General features: G+C 40.1%; 4 protein-coding genes across 4 annotated transcripts; 3 read left to right on the top strand and 1 right to left on the bottom strand.

The window, feature by feature from the left end:
• Positions 1-1,220: 1,220 nt before the first annotated feature.
• On the bottom strand, positions 1,221-2,505 carry LOC143600881 (uncharacterized; the record flags this gene model as incomplete). The annotated part of the gene is made up of 3 exons (XM_077078434.1): positions 2,378-2,505; positions 2,121-2,265; positions 1,221-1,922 (listed from the first exon to the last, which is right to left on the bottom strand). Coding segments are annotated over exons 1-3 (975 nt in total), but the record flags the coding sequence as incomplete, so codon positions are not given.
• A 1,712-nt stretch (positions 2,506-4,217) lies between these two features.
• On the top strand, positions 4,218-5,063 carry LOC143600880 (polynucleotide 3'-phosphatase ZDP-like). The gene is made up of 5 exons (XM_077078433.1): positions 4,218-4,298; positions 4,377-4,493; positions 4,571-4,692; positions 4,772-4,841; positions 4,935-5,063. The coding sequence occupies exons 1-5, from the start codon at positions 4,242-4,244 to the stop codon at positions 4,980-4,982; spliced, it is 414 nt and encodes a 137-aa protein (XP_076934548.1). The 5' UTR covers positions 4,218-4,241; the 3' UTR covers positions 4,983-5,063.
• Positions 5,064-7,507: 2,444 nt separating this feature from the next.
• LOC143600882 (uncharacterized) lies at positions 7,508-8,926 on the top strand. Its single transcript, XM_077078435.1, has 2 exons — positions 7,508-7,702; positions 8,006-8,926. Exons 1-2 carry the CDS (start codon positions 7,508-7,510, stop codon positions 8,924-8,926), a joined length of 1,116 nt encoding a protein of 371 aa, XP_076934550.1.
• Positions 8,927-10,455: 1,529 nt separating this feature from the next.
• Positions 10,456-11,109, top strand: LOC143600884 (uncharacterized). The gene has a single exon (XM_077078436.1). The coding sequence runs from the start codon at positions 10,456-10,458 to the stop codon at positions 11,107-11,109; it is 654 nt and encodes a 217-aa protein (XP_076934551.1).
• The last annotated feature ends 11,877 nt before the right edge of the window (positions 11,110-22,986 follow it).

Here is a 22,986-nt window from a genome sequence, read left to right on the forward strand (position 1 = left end):
GCCCAAGTTAAGGCTTTCGTTCCTATGGTTTAAAAATTACAAATATAGTCCCCAACTATTAACCACCTTGTTTCTATTCATCCATGGTCCTAAAAGTTAACAGGGTTAATTTGATCAGTTAGTTTCAGGGAATTTTGGGCATTTAAACAGTAGGGTAAATGAGCCAAACTGCTTGTGAAATACTCGAGATTGGCTCGCTAAAAGCTTGAATCGAGCTGAGTTTAAACATGCTCAATCTAAAAAAAAGCTTAATTAAAAAACAAGCCCGGGCCCGAGCTTTGGTTATTGAGCTCAAGCTGGCTCGCAATCCTAAACAAGTCTTTTATTTATATTTTGTTTATTAATATATTTGTACACTAATTACTATTTATACAAGTATAATTGAATTAAATGAATAATATATGTAATGCTTAAAAATTATATTTAAAATATATGTAAAAATAATTATAAGTTAAAAAATAATATATGAGCCGAGTTTGAGCTTGAGAAACTGTGCGCGAGCCTAGCTTCAAGCTTGGCTCTCTATAATTTAAACGAGCTAAGCTCAAGTTTAGTTAGCTTGGGTTCAGACCATAGTCACATAAATTGTGGTACACTCTGGTACGGGCACGCTCGCTAGGCTAGACGAATTCGGTACGGAGGGGGTAGGTTCATTTCGGTACGAACCGGTACGGTGTACCAAGTAGTCCGGTTCGATATATGTCTCATATATTCTTATATGCCTATTGTAATACATTAATACAACCAAAATCTGGAAATACTTCAAACTACATAACAAAATCTCCATTACTAATATAGTGAAGGTACCATACAAGAACAAAGTTATACAAAATAGGTTCAAAGTCAAAAGTTCAAAACATAATAAGAAAGACATTCAAAACAGAATCTGCAAAAACAATAAAGTTCTAATCTTGCCTTTTCTATTTTTCTCTCCCGTTTTCAACCCCTTCGTCATCAAGATCATCCCACATCATTTCCTCTAATCTAGCAGTTGAGCCTTCTATGTAAGCGCTTTCCGGATTCATATCTTAGTTTTTGTGTGTGCCAGATTTATAAGATTCCGTAGCGGTTGAAGCCTAATGTTAGAGTGAATAAACACAAGTTTATCCGCTAACTTGGAATTTATTCGATTTTGCTTCATGCTATGGATATAGGAGTATGAGTGAGTATGTACTCCAATTTCTCTCGGCCGAAGAGTTACTAATTGGTTGGGAAAGTACTTTTTTTGCTACTTCGGCTAATTCGGGTGTCTCCGATCCGTACGTAGCCCACCAATTAATTGCATCCATAGTGACATCATCGGCTTGCGTTGCGGCTCTTGAATATATTCCTTTCTTCATATGAAAAGTTGCAAATTGTTGTTGCAACACTTGTCGTTCAGCCTCATTTTCCGAAATTCTTTTAAACGTCTCCATAACACCAAGTGTAACTTCCTTGTCATTGTTAGGAGCCTTTCTACGCTCTCCACTAGGTGCCAACTTCTCTAAATAGTATTTATCATAAAATTTAGGACTTAAAGCAAAGCCTAAGCAATGAAGAGGGATTGTCATTTTATTCCATCGAGCCACAACAATCTTATTAATTTCAGGGAAATAAGTCGAGAACTTGTTTTCTATCATAATATCTTTAATTTCATCAACCATGTTGTCCATTTTCTCATAAATTTCTCCCATTCTAGGACCTTCATCATCACAAAATCTAATTAGCAAATAAATTGGTTTTGTGATGGCTAATATGTTCTCAACATCTTCCCAAAACAAGTCATCGTTAATGGTTTTAGCCACATTTTCCCTGGCTGTTCGACTATTTTCATCTCCACTTTTCATCAATTCCCTCCAAGAATTGAGGACAATAACTGTTGCTAGGGCCTCTCGACATTTCAATAACCTTCTCAAGAGAATATAATGTGATACAAAATGAGTCTGCAACTTTCAATAATTCAAACTTTGAGTTTTCTTTGAAAATTGCTAACGCATGAGTGTGGTTAAGGAAATACTTAACAACATCCTTGCCTCTTTTGTAAGTGTCAAACATCCAAAAAAAAATGCATTTGCCTTGTCTTTAAAAATAAGATTTAACGTGTGTACGCAACAAGGAGACCAAAATATATGTGGATATACCTTCTTGATCTCTTTTCCGGCAACCTTGCAATTCGCCGCGTTATCCGTCACAACCGACAACACGTTTCTTGCCCCAATCATCTCAATAGCTCCATTAAAAAAGTTAGCAATCTCCATTCCTGTTTTCTCCACCCCTAAAAAAATCCTCCGAATACATGAACATTGCACTACGTGAATTAACCGCAAGTACATTGATAAGTGGATTCCTTTTGACATTAGACCACCCATCTAAAACGATCGATACTCCTTGGGTGTACCAGGTGTCTTTAACGGGTGCTAACTCCTTCTCAACATCCCTAACACATTTGTCAAGTAGTACCGTTCTCGCCTTTTCACTAGATGGTGGCTTATATCCAACAAGTGCATTCCTTATGGCATCTATCATTTCAAGAAAGTGTGGGTTACGTAACACATTAAACGGAATTCCGTTTGCACACAAGCCTCTAATTATCTTCAAGTCCACCACGTTTCTCTCTAACGGGTCAAAAATTTCTGCTATGCTTTTCTTTGAAGGTGCACGAGAGGATAAAACTGATTTTTTTTTAAAGTCTTTCTCGAATTTTCAGCTTCTTTTACCTTGGTAAAAAGCCTTTCATACAGCCCTCTATCTCTAAGTACTATTGAGCATCAATTAATCTTAGCTTTTTTGCCCACAACCCTAAAGAAATGAACGTGAATTCTGGTGTAAGTGCTTGTGAACTTCTCCTTAAAGTGATTGCAAGTCCACTGTTTGCTACCTCCTGGATTCTTGCTATTTCCCGCACATGGAATGTTACTTCACCAAGTAGTGGCTTAGATGAATCTTTCTCAACTTTTTTTTTGTGATTGACTTCCACTTGCTGCTGATGATTGAATAGCCTCATCATCATCAAGGTTAATATAAGTACCTTGAGTCTCACTTACATGTGTCTCGCTTTCATCTATTGTTTTTTATGATTGAGATTGACTTCCAAAGCCATTTGAGAAATTGGATATGAAATAGAAGTATAGATTAGAGCAAGGCCGGCTCTGAGAAAGCAAAAAATGTTTTGGGCCGAAGGTGAATTTTTTTTGGGCCTTAAGTAAAAGGAGTATTTTGTTGGGTTTAAACAATTTAATTTTGTCATGGGTTTACTAGGTTTTAATTGGGGTTAGGTAAAAAACTTTTGTATAAAAATAGGATTAAACATGTCTCAATGAGACTAGAACCCATAACCTTTTGGTTGGGAGTAATACCCCTTTCCCACTAGACCAATCTAGTGGTTATGTAATTGAGTTTAAACATTAAATATACATATTGTATTTAATAAAAATATATATAGTTAAAAAAAAAATTTGGGCCTAGCGGGGTCGGGCCTGTGGTTGTCGACCACCCTGCCACTCTCAAGGGCCAGCCCTAGATTATAGAACCGTTTGTTTTTTGAGAGTGAAATTAGAGATGAAACTGGTGGGATTTTATACATCTTATGAAACAAAATACAGACTCTAATTGGTGAAGAAAATCGAAGAGACCCAGTCGCTGATTGGGTTTGGTGGAGCGCCATTCCAGAGTTCCCGCCCAAATAAAATACGCGCCCAGTAGGAGCGATTTCAGAAATTGAATCGCGATTTCAAGTTCAATTGGAGCGACGGCCATCAGAAATTGAATCGCGAATTAGGGTTTATTTGGATCGAACATACCTAAAATTGGGAACGCAATTTCTCCTGCGACCGGAATGATGACGAATTCCGATTGGGTATATCACGTACCTATACGAAATTCGTGGGTGTTTGGGCGATTTATGTGACTATGGTTCAGACCAACTTGTTTACACCCATATTTAACAGTATATTACTCTTGTATACAGACTAAATATAAAAATAAATGATCAAACAAAAAACTGAAACATAATTTGGCCAGTTACTCTCTTTCTACGTCTCTCTAACATGCATGTCTTGTTTCTGATTTTGAGTGAGAGAGATGTAGATTTATTTATCTACTATTTAGAATTATATATGTTGATAGATTAGTATTTTATGTGGACAAAGTAATTGTCTGTTAATTAAAAGGGGGTTAAAGTGAAACTTTTAAAAGGGTAAAATAGTCATCCACTCATAATGTTTTTATATAATTACAGAATAGGTGCAAACGCATGGTCTCTTATGTATCCTTCAATACCAAACAAGCTACAAAGCTTGTATAATGATGGATACAAACTGGTTAACAACTTCCCTTTTTCATTTTGTTATATTTTTTATTCTTATAAACTAACGGGGCCCACAAACACCTTTGGCCAGGTTATCTTCACCAATGAATCAAATATTGAGCGGTGGAAAAACAAGCGTCAGGTAGCTGTGGATTCCAAAATTGGAAGACTAGACGCTTTCATCAAGCTTGTGAATGTCCCGATTCAGGTGGTTGGTCAACTGTTTGATCGCATGTAATTGTTTCCTTTTATAGTAATGTTAGTAACTCTAAAAAACTTGTACAGGTCTTTATTTCTTGTGGTGTAAGTAAAGGTAAAGAAGTGGACCCCTTTCGCAAACCGCAACCAGGAATGTGGCGCATCATGGAACAACAATTTAACTCGGGAATTCCAATTGACTTGAACCAGTAAGTATTATCATTATTCTTCGTAACTTCATTTTCTAAATTTAACGTTATAACAAGTGATTTGTGACAAATATTTAAGGTCATTTTATGTTGGTGATGCTGCTGGAAGAAAAGATGATCATAGTGATGCTGACAAGAAGTTTGCAGAGGTAACATACATCATCATTTGATTTTGTGCATGCATATCTATCTTTATTAATAATTTTATTTATTATGTTTGTGTAATATTTTTGTGGTTGAAGAAAATTGGGTTGAAGTTTTACCTTCCTGAGGAATACTTTGATGCATGAAGAAGGAAGGATATTATAACAAGCTGCACTAAGTCTATTATTTTGTTGTTTGACTTGCTCTGATGTATAAAGAGAGGCTTAGAGAGCTCTACTTAAGTAGGTTTGTATGAACTCTATTTACTTTTAACTTCTTTTAATTGTAAGCTCGGTTCTTCTCTTGTGATGGTGTACAAGTGGAACAGATGTTTGAATGGAAAATTGAGACCATAACTGTTAACCAACCCCACCCGTTGTGGTGTGGTGGTAAAGGTGTTGATGTTACCCAATAAAGGTCGGGTTTCAAGCTTCATAGGAGGCAAAAAAAAAAAAAAAAAAAAAAACTGCTGAATAGCCTGGAAAGAGTTCTCAGTGATAAGAATATTATCAGCGTACATAAACATGTAGTAACAAGTAACTTAATCTTGATAATAAACAAATAACGAAAGATTGACAAATTGGAGAAATTAACTTGATTGACAAAATTGAGGTCTTAAATAGAGGAATTCGGGTCTGGCAGCTGGGTAAAAAACCACAACGGTTTGCAACGACATTGAAACTTAAAAGTATTATATGTTGCGTTGTCACTACGAATTATTATTGCCAAATGCCAATGGATCGTTGTTGAACTATTATAATCTACTTTACTAGTATTTTACCTAAGTGAACTTACTAAACTTAGCTTTAGTGTTTTTAAAATAGCAAGAACTGAAAGTGAAGGAAAATATAATAAAACAAAATAATAAAGTATTTATAACCAGAAAATGCATTTTCTGAAAAATATAATAAAACAAAATAATTTATAACCAGAAAAAACTTTTAAACAAGAATTAGCTAAACAAATTATTGATGTGATTGATATGTGTCCGTTAGATGAGTAATCTAGTAGTAAATAGTATATTTGAATTTTCCATAAAATATTTGTCTTCCACTATAAGTCACAATAATTTCTGATATATGGATAAAGTAATCAAAATTGAAATACAATAAAAAGTTGGCGCAAGACAACAAGTACCTAAAATAGATTTATAATTAGTATATATATGGAAAAAACGGGTATTTGAAGTAGAAAATTATAGTTAGGAATGGAGGTGAGAAGGCGAAAACAGGGGGGAAGCGGTACGGCGAAGAACCAGGAAACATCCTTCTATGTCTCGAATCTGCCGGACGGAACTACGATTAACACGCTATGGAGTGAATTTAAGAAGTTCGGGTCGATGACAGATGCTTATGTTGCCAAGAAAAGGGATCTTTTCGGCAACACATTCGGTTTCATAAGATTCAAAATGGTGGCTGATGTTACAAGATTGGAGATGGAACTCAATACGGTAAAGATATTGGAGGCTAAAATTGGTGTGTCAGTGGCCAAATTTGATAAGAACCACAAACATACAGTGGTTAAAGATCAACATGAAGAGGTGAAGAAACCGGTTGGAATCGAAGTGGGACCAAGAACTTTTCAGACCTCTTCAGTTCCGGCTGGTAAGTCGTATATAGAGGTGGCTATGACAAATGTAAAGGGGAAAGAGGATCTTTTGAAGAAAAGAATTGAAGTTGATACTCCGCCTAAATTTACTATGGGGAGTTTTGTACTGGGGTGGCAAAATGTGTGTGGTCTCTGTGTAAATCACGAGAATTGCTGGTTGAGCCGGGCTTCCCGGAAGCTTCAATTTCCTATGTGGGGGGGGGGGGGATCAGTTATGTATGCCTTTAACGATAAAGCTCAGGTGATTGATTTCCTTGCAAGGTCCGACTTGTGGGGAAAGTATCTGCTGTCAGCAAAGGAATGGGATGGGCAGGAGTACCCCTGTGATCAGATTGCTTGTTTGAATGTCTGGCCTACCTCTCCTTCTCCAAGATAATAAGACGTATGATTCGATTGGTGAGAGGTTTGGGAGGCCGGTTTCACCACCGGAATTCTCTTCGAACAAGTTGGATAATTCTGTCGGGGTGAGTTATGTGCTAACTTCGGTAGAGGTGAAAATAGAAGAAGAGGTCACGGTTGTGTGGAAAAATGCTGAGTTTTCGGTATGGATTACGGAAGAAGTGAATCTTTGGATTCCGGAGTTAGGGAAAGAGGTGTCACATCCGTCGTTGGGGAAGGTAGGTATTCCGACAAGTAACACGGTTGATTTGGAGGAAGGTGAGATCGGTTACAAAACTCTGGTGAAACACTCATTCGGATGTGGCCGGAATGATTTTCAAATGCCGACTCAGCAAGAAACTCAACATGTACCGGGTAACAATGATATCCGTCAGGAAAATGGGGTGCATGGGGAGGGGTCGTTCTTTTGCATGGGGGATAAAAGTAATTTAAATAAAGGTGGGGTCAAGTCTCTATCTTGTCAGGCACGCTTGAGGGTGGGATTAAATATGAACGTTTAAAAAGGGTCGAATTCCCAGATGGGCCATGTGTCTGAACCTAAGTCAAGAAAGAGGCTCAGGAGGGTTATTAGCCCAAATCTTGATAGCTCTTTGGAGGGGAATATGAATGATGGGCCGAAGGTGGATCAGGTCATGCAATTCCATTTCCAAACTTGGATTTACCTATGGACGAGGTTCCTCCGACGGATGAGGCAACCGGTAGTTTGGAGGTGGAGGTGGTACCGGAGTCTCAGTCGACTGGAACAAACGATGGTATTTTGGTTACAAACTCCACCGAGGAAAAAGTAGAATTTGAAGTAGAAAAGACTGTGGCTATCGGTGATGAAATTGAAATTAATCTTCATAATCATTTGGATCAGGTCAGATTAGTTGTCGAGGGTGAAGGGGGAATCTTGGGTAATCAATGAATATATTATCTATCAACATTAGGGGGTTTGGAGATTACACGAAAACAAATTGGATTCGGGGTTTAAAAACGTGTCACCGGACACATTTTCTAGCCATTCAAGAGACGAAGTTGATCAATTCTGAGATTTTCAGGGTTAGCCAGGTATGGGGCAGATCGATTTTTGATTATGATTTTGTTGATTCTGTGGGTCGTTCCGGGGGTATTATGAGTGTTTGGGACCCTACCTTTTTTTTGTAAACATGGGGTAATTAAGCATAGGCGTTACCTAGTAATTAGTGGGAGAATAAGAGCTTCTAGGTTGGCTCTTAATGTCATTACTGTGTATGCACCAAATGATGTTGCTGAGAGACGAGCTGTGTGGGGAGAATTGTTACAGGTGAGGAGGGGCCTAACGGGCTTGGGTGTGTTGGTCGGTGACTTTAATGAGGTTAGGTACGCTTCAGAAAGGTTGAACTCGGAATTCATTGGGTCAAATGCGGAAGTGTTTAACAAATTCACCGAGGATGCCGATTTGACCGAATACCAAATGGGAGGTGGGTCTTTCACTTACGTGTCTGATAGAGGGGATAAATTTAGTAAACTTGATCGAATTTTGGTATGTAAAGATTTCATGGGTTTATGGCCGTTGGCGACCATAATGAATCTTGCAAAGGAATATTCGGATCACAAACCACTCCTTTTGTCTTCCGTGCCGATTGACTTTAAACATATTCCTTTCCGTTTCTTCAATTCTTGGCTTGATATCCCAAGTTTTGTTGATTATGTGGAACTTCAATGCAGGCGGTTCAAATTCACAGGTCCCGCGGATTTAGCCTTTACAACTAAGTTGCGATGGTTAAAATCAAGAATTAAATGGTGGTTGGAAATGAAAAAGGGTGATGAGGAGAAGAGGTATTTGATGTATAAACAAAAGCTCTTGGTCCTAGAAGGTTTTGCCGAGTCAAGGCCTTTATCTGCAAATGAGTTAGTTTTAAGGTTAAAATGCTTAGCTGCGGTGGCGGCCGCCGATCAGGTGAAACAGAAGGATCTAAGGCAAAAAGCACGAGTGCGGTGGGCATTGGAAGGTGATGAGAATTCATCCTACTTCCATGCCGTGCTTAATGCTAACCTTAGTTCTAACAGAATTCATGGTTTCATGGTGAACAGTCAGTGGATTCGAACCCACCGGCTCTAAAAATTATGGTCTTTGAGTTCTTCTCCGGCAAGTTCACGGAACCGATTAACTCGAGACCAACTATGGGGTGCTCATATTTGAATACTTTGGAGGTGACAGATTCAGATGCTTTGGCAGCCCCGTTTTCGACAGGGGAAATAAAAGAGGCGGTTTGGGATTGTGAAGGGGATCGTGCTCCGGGTCCAGACGGGTATAATTTTAAATTCTTAAAGAGGTTCTGGACATGTTTCCAATCGGATATAGTAAAAGTTTTTGAAGAATTCCACAATTATGCTGTTATTAGCCAGGGTGTATGTCGTCTTTTATTGCTTTAATTCCAAAGGTGATGGACCCTGCGGGTTTAGGGGATTTTAGGCCAATCAGTTTAATTGGTTGCCTAAATAAGGTAATTTCTAAAGTGCTTGCTAATCGAATTAAAAAGGTAATTGGGAAATTAATATCCGAGGAGCAATCAGCGTTTTTGGCGAAGCGAAGTATTATTGACGGTCCGCTTATCATTAATGAAGTGGTGTCGTGGCTTCGGAGGACGGAAAGAAGGGGTATGTTGTTTAAGGTTGACATTAAAAAAGCTTATGACTCACTTAATTGGGAATTTTTGGACACAATTTTAGAACAAATGGATTTTCCCGATCGATGGAGGCGGTGGATTTCGGCTATTTTGATGACTGGACGACAATCAGTCCTTGTAAATGGGTCTCCGACTCATGAGTTCGCGTGTTCCCGGGTCTTCGACAAGGGGATCCAATCTCCCCATTTTTATTTATAATTGCTATGGAGGCTTTGACTGGGGTAATGAAACGAGCGAGCAACAGGGGGATGTACCGGGGACTTAGGTGTGGGGTTGATGGCCCGTTACTAACTCACTTCATTTATGCTGATGACGTGGTATTTTTAGGCGAGTGGGAAGAAAGTAATGTGCTGAATCTGAGAAAAATTCTGAGGTGTTTTTATATGGTCTCGGGATTGAAAATTAATCTCTCTAAAAGTTGGTTATATGGCACTAAAGTATAAGAACAAGAGAGGATGGAAATGGCAAACTTATTAAGATGCAAAACTGGAGGTTTTCCGTTCCGTCATTTGGGATTGCAAGTGGGAGGAAACATGAACCTAATTAAATCATGGGATCCGGTGGTTGATATGTTTCGTAAACGGCTTTCGTTATGGAAAGCGAAAAAATTATCGTTTGGAGGTAGGGTAACGGTGTTAAAATCGGTGTTGAATTCGCTTCCTACTTATTATTTTTCATTGTTTAAAGCCCCGGATGGGGTGTTGGAGAAGTTGGAACAGTTGAGACGAGTGTTTTTTGGGGAGGATCGGATGATAATAATAAAATAAATTGGGTGGCATGGGAAAAGGTTATTGCACCGATTGAGTTTAGTGGGTTGGGTTTCGGTTCGTTACGGGTGGCTAACTTGGCTATGTTAGCTAAGTGGTGGTGGAGGTTCAAAATAAAAAAACACGGACTTTGGAGGAGGGTAGTTTGGGCTTTCCACCATACATCTAGGTTGTGGTTACCCTTACCGGGGAGAATGACGTTTACAGGCCCTTGGAAACAAATAGCTAGTGTTCAAGCCAAATTCGAAGGTTTAGGTGTCAACCTTACGAAAGCATTTAAGTGCAAGGTTCGGCATGGACGAAACACTATGTTTTGGCTTGACACTTGGAATGGTGACGAATCGTTGTTCATTCAGTTTCCTTTATTGTTCCAGCTTGAGGTTTCCAAAAATTGTCTAGTTTCGGACAGGTTGACTATGTATGGTGGTGAGATCTGTGGAACATGGGAGTGGTCTAGAGAACCATCCTCTAGTGGGGAAATTATGAAGTTGAGAAACCTACTGTTAATTTGCCAAAATGTTAGACTTGGGGTGGGTGAGGACCAATGGGTTTGGTTATTGGATGAGCCAAATGAGTTTTCTGTTAGAAGTTTAAAGAAGGTTTTGAATAAGGAGATAGGGGTTGTTGGAGACTATGTGATCTGGTGGAATAATTGGGTTCCTAAAAAAGTTTGTATCCTTGGTTGGAGGGCTGAAATGGAGAGATTATCGACTCGCTTTTCGTTAGCTAAATGTAATGTGGCGGTACCATCGATCGTTTGTCCAATTTGCGGGGAAGTTGAGGAATCGGCGGAGCATATTTTTGTGTCGTGTTCTTTCGCACAAGCAACGTGGCAAGTAATCTCGTAGTGGTGCAAGGTCCCGTCCTTCTTTGCTTTTAGTATCCGAGATATTTTGGAGATGTATAAATATACAAGGCTTCCGAAGAAGAAAGCCAAAAGTTTCCATGCTACTTGTCTTATTACGATGTGATGTATTTGGATGGCTCGGAATGATGTGGTGTTCAACCGAAAACCAATTCATTTAAGTAATGTGGTGGGAAATATTAAAGCATTGGGTTACTTGTGGGTGCGATCGAGATAATTAACATGGGAAAGATGGTGTTCTTTTAATGTCTATGTGTAAATGTAATATTTGGTTTTTGTTGTTTTGTTTTGGTGTATTTGGTGGTGCCTTTTTGTTTTGGGTCAGTTAGTGTAATATCCTAAATATTCTAATATTAAATAAAGAGAGTTGCGTTAAATTGTCGTGTGTTAAATAATTAATTAGTGTTAAATAAAGAAGAATGATGGACTTGGATAATTAAAAAGGATTAAAGAGTAATGGGCCTTAGGTCAATGGGCTTTAAGGGATATAAATACCCCTTTAAACCATCCTGAAATCCTAAATCCTCATTTCTTTCCATCTTATTCTCTACACACTCAAAAACACACACATTCACCTACACCATATACGGCCGAGAGAGACGAGAGAGAGTTGAGACCAAACAGACGTTAGTTTGTATTAGATCTTTATTACACGAGCTTTATACAAGATTTAGAGTTCATAAACAAGCTAATCAAGACCAAACGAACACGTAAAGATATGTTCTTGATCTTAAAGTTTACGTTTTTATACACGTTTAACCTTGAAACTTGAACCTAGAGTAGATCGGGTATAAACGGGTATTAAAGTAGCGAACTTGATGTTAGAGACTAACTTAACGAACTCGCGGCTGCTTATGACTCGTTTAAAATAAACCCTATATCTAGTATTAAACGTTTCAGCCTAAAGGTCCAAACTTTATGCTTTTCCGGGCCAAGTTTTACCCGAAAAGGACCATGGGAATGATCGCGGGTCTGGTTAATATCATATCCAAGGATTAATGTTGAAATGGAGATGTTTTGGGTCAAAAATCAAACCCGTAGCTGCTGCTGGGCAACTTCGCCTGCTGACTAATTCGCTGGCTATAACTTCGCTTGTTGTTAAGTTCGCCTATCAACAAGTTTGCCAGCTGACCAAGTTCGCTTGAAATAAGTTCGCCCACTGATAAGTTCGCCAGAATCCAAGTTCGCTTAATGCTAAGTTCGCTGAATGTTAAGCTCGCTTAATGATAAGTTCGCTTAAGTTAAGTTCGCTTAACGTGTATGTTCGCTTACATTTATGTCCGCTCATACATAAAAGGTAACGAATCAGATAGCGAATCAGACGTAATTCGTGATGAAAAATGAGTTAACGAATTAGAAAATAAATTAAAATCCTAGTGAAAAATGTGTTAAGACAGTTAATGAAAATAAAATTTTTCCGAGCTGACCTGGCAGCTTAACCCCAGCCAGGGGCTCTGCCCCTTGGACCCCGCTAGGGGCTGCCGCCCCTAAAACCCTGCTGCCAGGGGCGCTGCCCCCGGACCCTTGTTCGTTTTGGGTTATATAAAGATAGAAATACGATGCGAGTAGTAATAGTTAATTGATATGTGTAATTGTTATACAGTTAGTCGTGCACAGCTCAAGAAGGGAATAACTATTAACGGTGAACGTAACCGTATTCAGGTGAGTTTCTAGCCCCATTTCCTTTTTATGTTTTCGGGGCTGTGTGCATACTCGATGTGATAGTTAATACACTTACCTTAATTGGTAAGTCTATGCCTTATATGGTTTATATGTTATGTATGTATATCTTAAATGTGAATGAAAGCTTGTCGGTACGTGAACGATCTTCGGATATTGCACGTGCCAACAAGGGAGGTATGTTTATGATAGATGAATGTGTATGATAGATATATGTACAATATATGAAGATGTATGAATGATTAAAGAAAGTATGTATGTTACGGGTATGTAAAGACAGTATGTACGAAGATGAAGAAAGGGACCAGACCCTAACAATATCTGAGATAGAGAATAAAGGGACCTGACCCTAATAATATCTGAGATAGAGAAGTAAAAAGGGACCACACTGTAGGTTCCCAGCCGGATCTTCACAGGAGTATCTCGTAACACGAGGGTGCGGAATCCCCTACGTATACGATACGAGTGCTAATACGATGAACACGTAAATCACACGTAAACACACGAATATAAAGGAATACTTGTTGAACGATGATATTGATAAATCCAAATCACCAAAACACGTAACACAAAGGTCACAAATACAGCCGTCAAAAGTCGCACACAAATGAGCCGAAGTTAGGTTTATAAAGTGCGACAACTTCGCCAAACATACTAGGCGAAGTTGTCCCTAACTTCGCCACTTAACAAGTTCGCTCAATACTAAAGGCAAACTAACACGTTCAACATAATACGAACAATGTAACGATTACAGACACAATTAACACGAGATATATGAACTACTGGCATTATGCACCAACATACTCCCCCTTGGTAGTAGCTTCATATCTCTATCATCTTTCTCGTGTCTCGTAATCCAAAAAGTATGCACCATCTGTCTTCAAGCATGGACTCCTTGTCTCACACAGACAGAGACTACCCTATGGTACTTCTTTGCTTCGTCTTTCCACGCAGGTATGTAAAAAATCTTCTTGTCATTGAGTACCTGCAAGTCAGCTTTAGACAAATTAACCAAGTGTATTGGATCATACACTCTCAAGATCTCCTGTTCGTCTTCATCTTCCATCACAGCCTCAGCAGTCTGTTAGTCAACAAACCACCACTTGAGATCCTTCAACACATCCTGTGGCATAAGCTTCATAGGAACCTCTTTCAAACACCGAATTGGCTTGTATTTCATCACCATCCAAGGCTTACCATCAGTCCTCATACCACGTTCCTTATCTTCAACCAACTTCCCTTTCTGAGGCTTCAAGAGCTCAAACTTTTTCTCCTTAGCACTCTCCTTCCACACGATCTTTCAACCCATCTTGCAAAGTCATCATCACTTCTATTTATCAATCTCAATCGGGCCAAATCTTTCACCTCACACTCAGGTAAGGTGTTAAGCGATCTCAATGCCTTATTAAAATACTGAACCCCATCATATCGCTTGATCACAAACAACTTTAACTTTTCATCATACAACCAGCAGATAATAGCTTTCTTCGACTCAACATAGCCCTTGATATTGTAACTTTTCTTGAACATTGTAGGTACCACAGGTATCTTTGTCTTGATGAACCATTGATCACAACCTTCTTTCCATTTTGGCTGCTCTTCCCATTCAGAATCTACTGACACATTTTCTTCTTGAAATACATTTTGTTGATCAACACCTGGAATATCGTGCTCAACACTATCATCAACTATCTCTCCTTCCTCTAACCCACTGTCAGTCTCTATTTGTTCCCCGATTTTCTCAATCTCACTAGCCGTCAACACATCATCACCCAACTCATCCTCACCATCTACAACCATCAATCGAACAGATATAGTTTCTATAGGGTTTGTTACTAATACGAGTTCAAAACTGGACATTGCGAAACAGATTAACAAACACACAATATGAATTATGAGTCACAACGATCAGATGAACCTCGATTGCAGACGAAAAACGGATTAAAATGAGGTTTGATTCAAATGGTAAGTTCGTCGAGGGTTTAAGAGGTAAAAGTTTGATCTAGTTTGACCATAAGTTAACCATTATAGTTTTTGAGAAACCCAGAGGCGAAGTTAAAATAACTTCGCCCCCCGTTAAGTTTGCCAGTACATAAGATCGCCCTAATTAACTTCGCCATAGTGTAGTTAATTTTTAACAAATCGATCAAAAACGAGTAACCAAGATTTTGAGGAAGAAAAACTATAAAATAAAACTACGTAACAAATATTAAAAGAACGGGATCAGATTTCAGTCTTGTAGACCCCGACATGTTTTTCGAAAAGATACGAATAGGAATCATACTGATTAAGAGGCTGTCCCACAGATCCATGTTCAGCGGTATTATGACATAGAGAAACAGGTTGTAGGCAGGTATAAAACTTAGTATGGTTTTCATTGTTTCTGTGATACGGATTAGGTTCAATTAAGCTCAAAATTTAGATGGACATCACATGAGAGATTGTGATGCCTCCTATCTATTCTCAAGGCATATTTGGATTTCCCCAGGTCACCCCGAGTTGACTTCGACCCGTAGTGTCTAATCAATCAATATTCACATGTCGACTTTCCGATTCGTCTTCCCAAACTTTCTTATACTTTGAATATGCTTTCTTGCCTCTTTCTTGATATTTGAAAACAGATAATCTTCGTAAGGCTTAACGATAATAATAAGTTGTTTTTTGTTTTTTTTTACAATAATACAACTGCAAGTCCCGAATCTGGATCACTGCAGAAACATAACACTATCTTCGCGGGGATCAGGACACTCACGGGCTCGTGTATGACTGGGTAATCACTTTTCTGCCTATCATTCAGAGAGATATATGTGGAGACATGCACATTTCAAAATGACTCTCCACAGTAAATCGAGTAGATTTAGTTTGTATCACTTCTACTTTTACGCACCATAGAAAGCTACCATAACATACAATGACTGTTCTAGAGTCTTTTAGGCCTAATTACTTCACTGGTTAGGCACACAAAATCAGTTTATCTATCACTTTCCAAGGTTGGATCAATTTTCACTTTTAACACCAATATTGAAACTTCTTGCGAAGTTATAGACTGAAAAAGTATATCATTTCCTTTAAAAAAATTTTAAATTCAAACGCCCCGATCATTTCAAAGTTTTCAGGTAAACGGCTATCATAAAGATCCAGTGGATCAGCAGGACCAACCACATACGAGTATGTGTCCCTCTGACTAAGTATAATAGACATAATTTTCAGCGAAGGAATAAAAACTCATCATAAACCGCCCCGGTCGCTTTCAGTTATCTGGTTAATGGCTATCCTTATAGTCTACATGTAGATGTAAGGACCAAGCATATTCAGGAATATGTCCGTCAAACTTGAGCAACCGACATAGTTTTCAGCGATAGTGATGTTTTTTTTAAATAAAAACACACGGAAAACAGGTTACTCAGGATTGATCATCCCATTTAGCTCAACAAGGTTTTGAAAACGGGATCGGTCAAACGCTTTTGTAAAAAGATCGGCAAAATTATCCAGTGAATCAACCTTTTCAAGCATAATTAATTTCTTCTCAGCACAACCCCATATGAAATGATGACGAATGTCAATATGTTTAGTTTTACTGTGTTTAACGGGATTGTTAGTTACTGAGATTGCAGCAGTGTTATCAATGAAAATAGGAGTTTGAGTGAAATTCAGACCATAATCGCGCATTTGTTGTTGTATCCATAAAACCTGGGAGCAGCTGTAGGCTCCTGGACGGATCGTACACGGGATGTCGCTATCTGCGTAGGTGCGGAATCCCTGCGTAGTTAGATACGAGTGCAGAATATGTATAAACAAACACACGAACAATGAAAGCACACGTTATATTGATAACCGAACACGTGACTCGAGGTCACTATTACAGACACTGACACGTAACTCGTTCACTGAACAACTGAAACGAAAACCTAAAAAAACCAACCCCGAAACTGTTCCGCTGAACAGTTTATATACACGACAACTTCGCCATAGGCGAAGTTGTCAATAACTTCGCTGGTTCAACAAGTTCGCCTGAGCGAACTTGTTGACAACTTCGCACGTACAAAAACATAAATATAATCATAAACATAATTACATTACAGACTCAATTACAAATGCTAGACTATGAACTACTGACACACATGTACCAACAGACTCCCCCTTGGCAGTAGCTTCATATCTTGATTTTCAAATCTTGAGTCTTGTAATCTTGCATCTCTACGCGTGCGCTCCCTCTCTAACACATACCGACACCACCCGTTGATATTTCCTAGCTTGATCCTTCCAAGCAGGAATGTAGAAGATCTTCTTCTCGTTGAGCATTTTCAGATCAGCCTGCGATAGATTAACAAGATGCATCGGGTCGTAAACCCTAAGCACTTCTTGTTCATCCTCATCTTCCATAACCGCCTCCGCTGTCTCACAGTCCACGAACCACCATTTTAGGTCTTTGAGCACGTCCTTGGGCATGAGCTTCATCGGTACTTCTTTAAGGCACCGGATCGGTTTATATTTCATAACCATCCAAGGTTTTCCATCAACTCTCAGACCTCTATCCTTGTCTTCGACAAGTTTCCCCTTTTGTTGTTTCAGTAGCTCAAACTTTTTCTCTTTAACGCACTCTTTCCACACGATCTTCCCGATGATTCTAGCCATGTTGTCTTCACTTCTGTTTATCAATCCCAGTCTGGCTAAAACTTTTACCTCACATTCTGGCAGTGTGTTTAGAGATCTCAACGTTCTCCTGAAGTACTGAATGCCATCGTATCTCTTGATCACGAAGAGCCGCAGCTGCTCGTCATATAACCAGCAGATAATACCTTTCTTAGCTTCTGCGTATCCCTTAATATTGTAACTTTTTCTGAACATCTTAGGGACCGCCAGCTTCTTCGTCTTTATGAACCAGTGAGCACAACTCTCCTTCCAATTCGGTTGTTCCTCCCATTCAGCATCTTCCACCACGCTCTCATCACCCAACTCTGGTCTCTCAACCTCCGGAATCTCGTGTTCCACGGAGTCATCTACAATCTCACCCTCCTCTATCACGTTTTCAACAGTAATCTGCTCTCCGATCCTCTCGATCTCATCAACAGGCAGCACATCATCTTCATTCATAAACTCATCATCCTCCTCATCCAACTCTTTCAACGCATCTATAACATCTTCAACATCAGCATCAACATCTACAACGTCGTCACCGGCTGCACTTGTAGACTCCCCCTCAGCTGTGGAAGCCCCAAGAGCCTGAGAGGTTCTTGGCAGCTCACCACCTGCACCTTCCGGTGCATTGGGATCATCGTCATGATCTTCTCTCCGTTTCGTCCTCAACTCATCTCCCCTACAAGTCTTCTCCCCCTGAGATGCCAAGAATGCCTTGAAGGCATCTATTACTTGTCCGTGTTCAACCAGGAGGGCTGCTTGTAGTCGATTGGATTCCACTAGGCTTTGAATGGTCTTTGTCTGTTCAGCAACAATCCGCTCTAGCGATGCAATCCTTTCGTTGTCAGAAGTAGGCGTTGGAGTTGGCGGGACATCAGCAGCAGAAGTGACCGCAGGTGGTACACTTGGTAACCCTGCAGTAGTGGTGACGGTCGACTCAACAAATCATGCAACTACCACCGGTGGAGTAAGCGATTGGGGTGGTAGAGACACAACTGCTGGGGCCGACGTCTCGACAGCAGTAACCTGTGCTGTAGTAGGAATAAGAGACATACCAGACAAGGCAGGTGGAGCAAAACGTACCAGCCTCGAAGATTCTCCAGCTCCCGAACCCATACGTGTCCGTTCTCTTCGTGAACGTCTGAGCACAATCTGAACTGCTTCCTCTTCATCAACTTCCTCATCATCCTCGTCAACAATTCTCGGCCTCTTTCCCGTAGTTCTCTCCCGAGACACCATCAGTCGTCTCGCTTCAGCAAACGTTTCGTCAAGATCGGAGTCAGTTACCGAAGTAACTGCTCTAGTAACATCCATGACCTGAGAAACTGATACATCCATATCAAACAAACCATGTCCACTAAAAGCAGCATCAAGGTCTACATCTTCAGTAGTAGGCACAGCAGAAGATGCAGCAGCTGGCACAGCAGCAGAAACCACAGTAGATACAGCAGGCGCAGCTGGTACAGCATGGGGTGCTGCCGCCTGATGTGGCTGTGGGTCTCTGAACTCGTCCCCTCCTGCAGGAACATACCCCGGGTTGATGAGATACCCGAATAATGGAGTATGCCTTGGACGCAGCTCAGGCTTGCTACGAGTGCTCGAAGTGCGGCACTGAGCAAAGATACGTTTCGTCACGCATTCGACGTATCTAATAGGGCGTCTCTGCGGTAGCGACGGAGCGACATGATTTAGAATCATTTGTAAGAATCGAGGATACATGATAAATCGCTCGCGCGCCACAGCCCTTCTCTGACGATCGATCTCGTAAAAGATCATCTGACTAAAGGAATATCGTCGGTTGTACGTCAGTGCAGCCATGGCAGACTGCATCGTCGCGCCCATCCCATCCGTTCCTGCCTTCCTCCCAGACATGCATACAATCAACACATGCATCAGGAAGCGCCATTGATCCAGCAAAAACCCTTTCCTCCTCTGCGAGTCCCCCAGTGGACCCGAATAACCCATCCTCAAAAACGCTCCATCACGAAAAGGAGCTACGAACTCCGTTGGGTCATCTCTTGTTTCTTCCCCAAACCGCAAAGCCAACCGTATATCTTCCGAAGAAAACTGTATGTCATGACCATTTACGGTTGCTCGCATCACCGGAGGCTCAGGCCTGCAATCATAGTACACTGTCTGCCAAAAGTCTTCAATGTTAGGCAGTGAAATGGGCAGTGTATTTGTGATCGCATGAAAGACTCTTGATCGCTGGAGAAATGTGATTATCTCCCTGTAGTCTTCTACGCCTCTTGCGTCTGGATCTAAAATGATGTACTGGTTATGGGCCGGAAAGAATTGTCGTTGATCATCACCGTCGTCACCACCAGCACCGCCAATAGCAGCCATATCTGCACAAAACAAAACAAGTTAGACAATGTGTAAGCAACTCACAAGTTCGCTATGTACCACGTGCGAAGTTGTGAGTAAACCTGTATAGGCGAACTTAACGGTGAGGCGAAGTTGGGAACAACTTCGCTTCATCTGTAAGTTCGTCTAAGAGCTGTTAAGTGAATTGGTATAGGCGAAGTTGATGATAACTTCGCCTTATTACAACATCGCCACAGGCGAAATTGAGTTCAAGGCGAAGTTACGGATAACTTCGCCACAGGCGAAATTAATCTCCTGGCGAAGTTGTGGATAACTTCGCCTAAACCTTAACTTCGCCTGAATCTGAAACGGCGACTGTTCAGATTCAAAGGGCATAGATCCGATGTTTTCGCAACGATTTGACGATCCAGGAGTAGAGAACAGCTTATATTAATGGTTTTGAGACGAAAAGGTCGTCCATGAACACGTAATACACGGTTGAAAAACTAGGTTTTGAAGGTTCGACGACCCGAGGTCTCGAACCGGGTAAAACTATAACGAACGAGTATGTTTGGGAATGATATTGACAACACATACCGTCAATGAACACAAGAAACTGGAAACAAAGATCGAAATCGAAAAGGAAATCAAGTTCGCCGGAAATATTTGTAAATTCGCCGGAATAAGTTGAGAATAATGAACTGTTACTGTTTCAAAGTCTTTATATAGGGCAGAGTTTGTTCAGGCGAAGTTACGCTTAACTTCGCCTTGGCGAAGTTAAGCACAACTTCGCCGAATTCAACAACTTCGCCCGTAATTTTAAAATCAACCCTTTAAGTTTGAAGAATCTTGCACTTAACATTAGAAGCTTCCAAAAAGAGTTAAACAAAAATGATCATGTCCAAGTAACCAGTTATAAAATAATATAACTACAAAAATAGAAAAACTTATAAAAATTTAACGAAATAAGGGATCAAATTTCAGTCTAGTCAGGGACCACTACGTTTTTAGAAAAGATCCTAACAGGAATCATACTAACTACGTGACTGTCACTTGGATCCGTGTTTAGCTGTATTATGACATAGAGAAACAGGTTGTAGGCATGTAAATAACTTAAATGGTTTTCATCGTTTCTGTGATACGGATTAAGGTTCAGTTGAGCTCAAAATTTTAAGTAGGCAACAACTCAAAGATAATGAAGCCTTCTATCTATTCTCAAAGCGTATTTGGCTATACCCAAGTCACCCCGAATTGACTTCGACCCATAGTGTCTGATTAACTTGTAGATACTCGTTGTCTGCTTCCCGTTCTTTTCTTACTCCAGAATTGAGAAGTCTTGATTGTGACTATGACTCATAAGTACTGAAAATATACACATTTGTTTTTTTTTTTTTTGACTGTGACTATGACTATGACTATGACTCATAAAACTGAGAAGTCTTGATTGTGACTATGACTCATAAGCCAAATAAAACTGAGTATAAGCGTCATTTTGTTACTGCTAAAAATGAAAACTTTACAAAATGCCAAAATGTAACGAATTCAAGTTTTCATAAAAACAAACCTCAGTTTTACAACCAAACCACAAGATATAACACTTACCATTCACAAAGGTTTGGGAGGCTTTACCCTCAATCTGTAAGGAGATTTCCTAACAGGACTTACAGAAATTATCCTGATGCTAACTTGAGAAAGCCAGGGTACGGGACGTATCGATCCAAGACCAATTGGTCTTGGGTCCCAAGATTCTAACTCTTTGTTTTATTGTGCAGGAACAGTTGAACAGGGCTGCCAACAATCTCTGGATTGTAGATAGCGGCTGTTCCCGGCACATGACGGGCAACAAACACTTGTTGCAAGATTTAAAACCTGTTCAGGGAGCAAGAGTTAGTTTTGCTGGTGAGAGCGGTGGTAGGATTACTGGTAGAGGAACAGTGTCGAATGGGAGAATGACACTTGAGAATGTAAACTTTGTGGAGGAGTTAAAGCACAATCTGCTTTACCAACAGCAGCAGTTCGATGCTGCCATGTATTCTGCTTCGCAGGTGGATATGGCTACAGAGGTCTGCTTCTTGCACTGCCACGACACCAATCTTCCTCCAAGAAACTGACATCCACCGGTCGTTGACTTCTTGTTCTGATTGCATCCTCCATAGTTTGATGAATGAATATGCCATCCTTCTTCTGATCTACCTGTAACCCCAAAAAGAAGGTTAATTCACCCATGGCGCTCATCTCAAACCTTTTCTTCATGACTGCTTCTAACTCCTGACACAGAAACTCTTGTGGCAGCAAAGATAATGTCATCCACAAAGACATGGACAAGAAGAAAATCACCCCCTTTTCTTTTTACAAATAAAGTACTGTCAATCTTCCCTCTCTCAAACCCATTCTCTAGCAAGTAATTTGACAGATTTGCATACCAGGCTCGTGGTGCCTGATGTAGGCCATATAATGCTTTGCGGAGCTTGTACACGTGATCAGGAAAATCTGGGTCAGGGAAACCCGGAGGTTGTTCGACATAAACCACTTCATCGACTTTTCCATTAAGAAACGCACTTTTAACATCCAGCTGAAACACTTTCATCTCTTTGTGTGCAGCAAATGCCAGAAACAGTCGAATTGCTTCCAATCTTGCCACGGGAGCAAACACTTCGTTATAGTCGATTCCTTCTTGTTGATTAAACCCTTTGACTACTAATCTTTCCTTGTTTCATCTCTCTTGCATTTGAATACCCACTTCGTACTGATAGCATTCACATCTTGTGGTTTTTCTACTAATTGCCATACTTCCATTTTGTCAAACTGTGCTACTTCTTCCTGCATGGCTTCTGCCCACGAGCTATCCTTCAGTGTCATTTGATAATTCTTTGGTTCAATATGGCTGATGAAACAGGCGTACAAGCATTCATTTATAATACCAGAGTCTTTAATGCTTGCATACACACATGTGTTTTCATCCAAACTTTTTCTAGTACGCACACCATCAGAAGGATTACCTATCACATTCTCCAAAGGATGATTCTTGTGGATTTTGGTAGTTTGTACAGGACCAACTTCCAGATCATTCTCAAGATTTGAAGAGAGTTCATCTGAGTGGTGTTGAGAGTAATATGGATTGAAGAAATCATCTTCAGACGAGACAGCTGGAGTTTCAACCGCACTTGACGAGGAAGATTGTTTTTCGTTACAATGTGGGCGATGTACAATGGCCTCTTCTTCATCGAATAGCATC

The sequence above is a fragment of the Bidens hawaiensis genome, unplaced genomic scaffold, assembly GCF_021521415.1.
Source record: "Bidens hawaiensis isolate Kalapana, Puna unplaced genomic scaffold, B.hawaiensis_p1.1 tig00055025_1, whole genome shotgun sequence".
Lineage (NCBI taxonomy): Eukaryota > Viridiplantae > Streptophyta > Magnoliopsida > Asterales > Asteraceae > Bidens > Bidens hawaiensis.

Coding starts and splice junctions, on each gene's coding strand:
- LOC143600884 (XM_077078436.1), top strand. CDS start 10,456: ATGACGTTTACAGGCCCTTGGAAACAAATAGCTAGTGTTCAAGCCAAA.
- LOC143600880 (XM_077078433.1), top strand. CDS start 4,242: ATGTATCCTTCAATACCAAACAAGCTACAAAGCTTGTATAATGATGGA. Junction 4,494..4,570: donor TTGTGAATGTCCCGATTCAG/GTGGTTGGTCAA, acceptor AAACTTGTACAG/GTCTTTATTTCTTGTGGTGT. Junction 4,842..4,934: donor CTGACAAGAAGTTTGCAGAG/GTAACATACATC, acceptor TTGTGGTTGAAG/AAAATTGGGTTGAAGTTTTA.
- LOC143600882 (XM_077078435.1), top strand. CDS start 7,508: ATGGACGAGGTTCCTCCGACGGATGAGGCAACCGGTAGTTTGGAGGTG. Junction 7,703..8,005: donor TTCATAATCATTTGGATCAG/GTCAGATTAGTT, acceptor GGGGTAATTAAG/CATAGGCGTTACCTAGTAAT.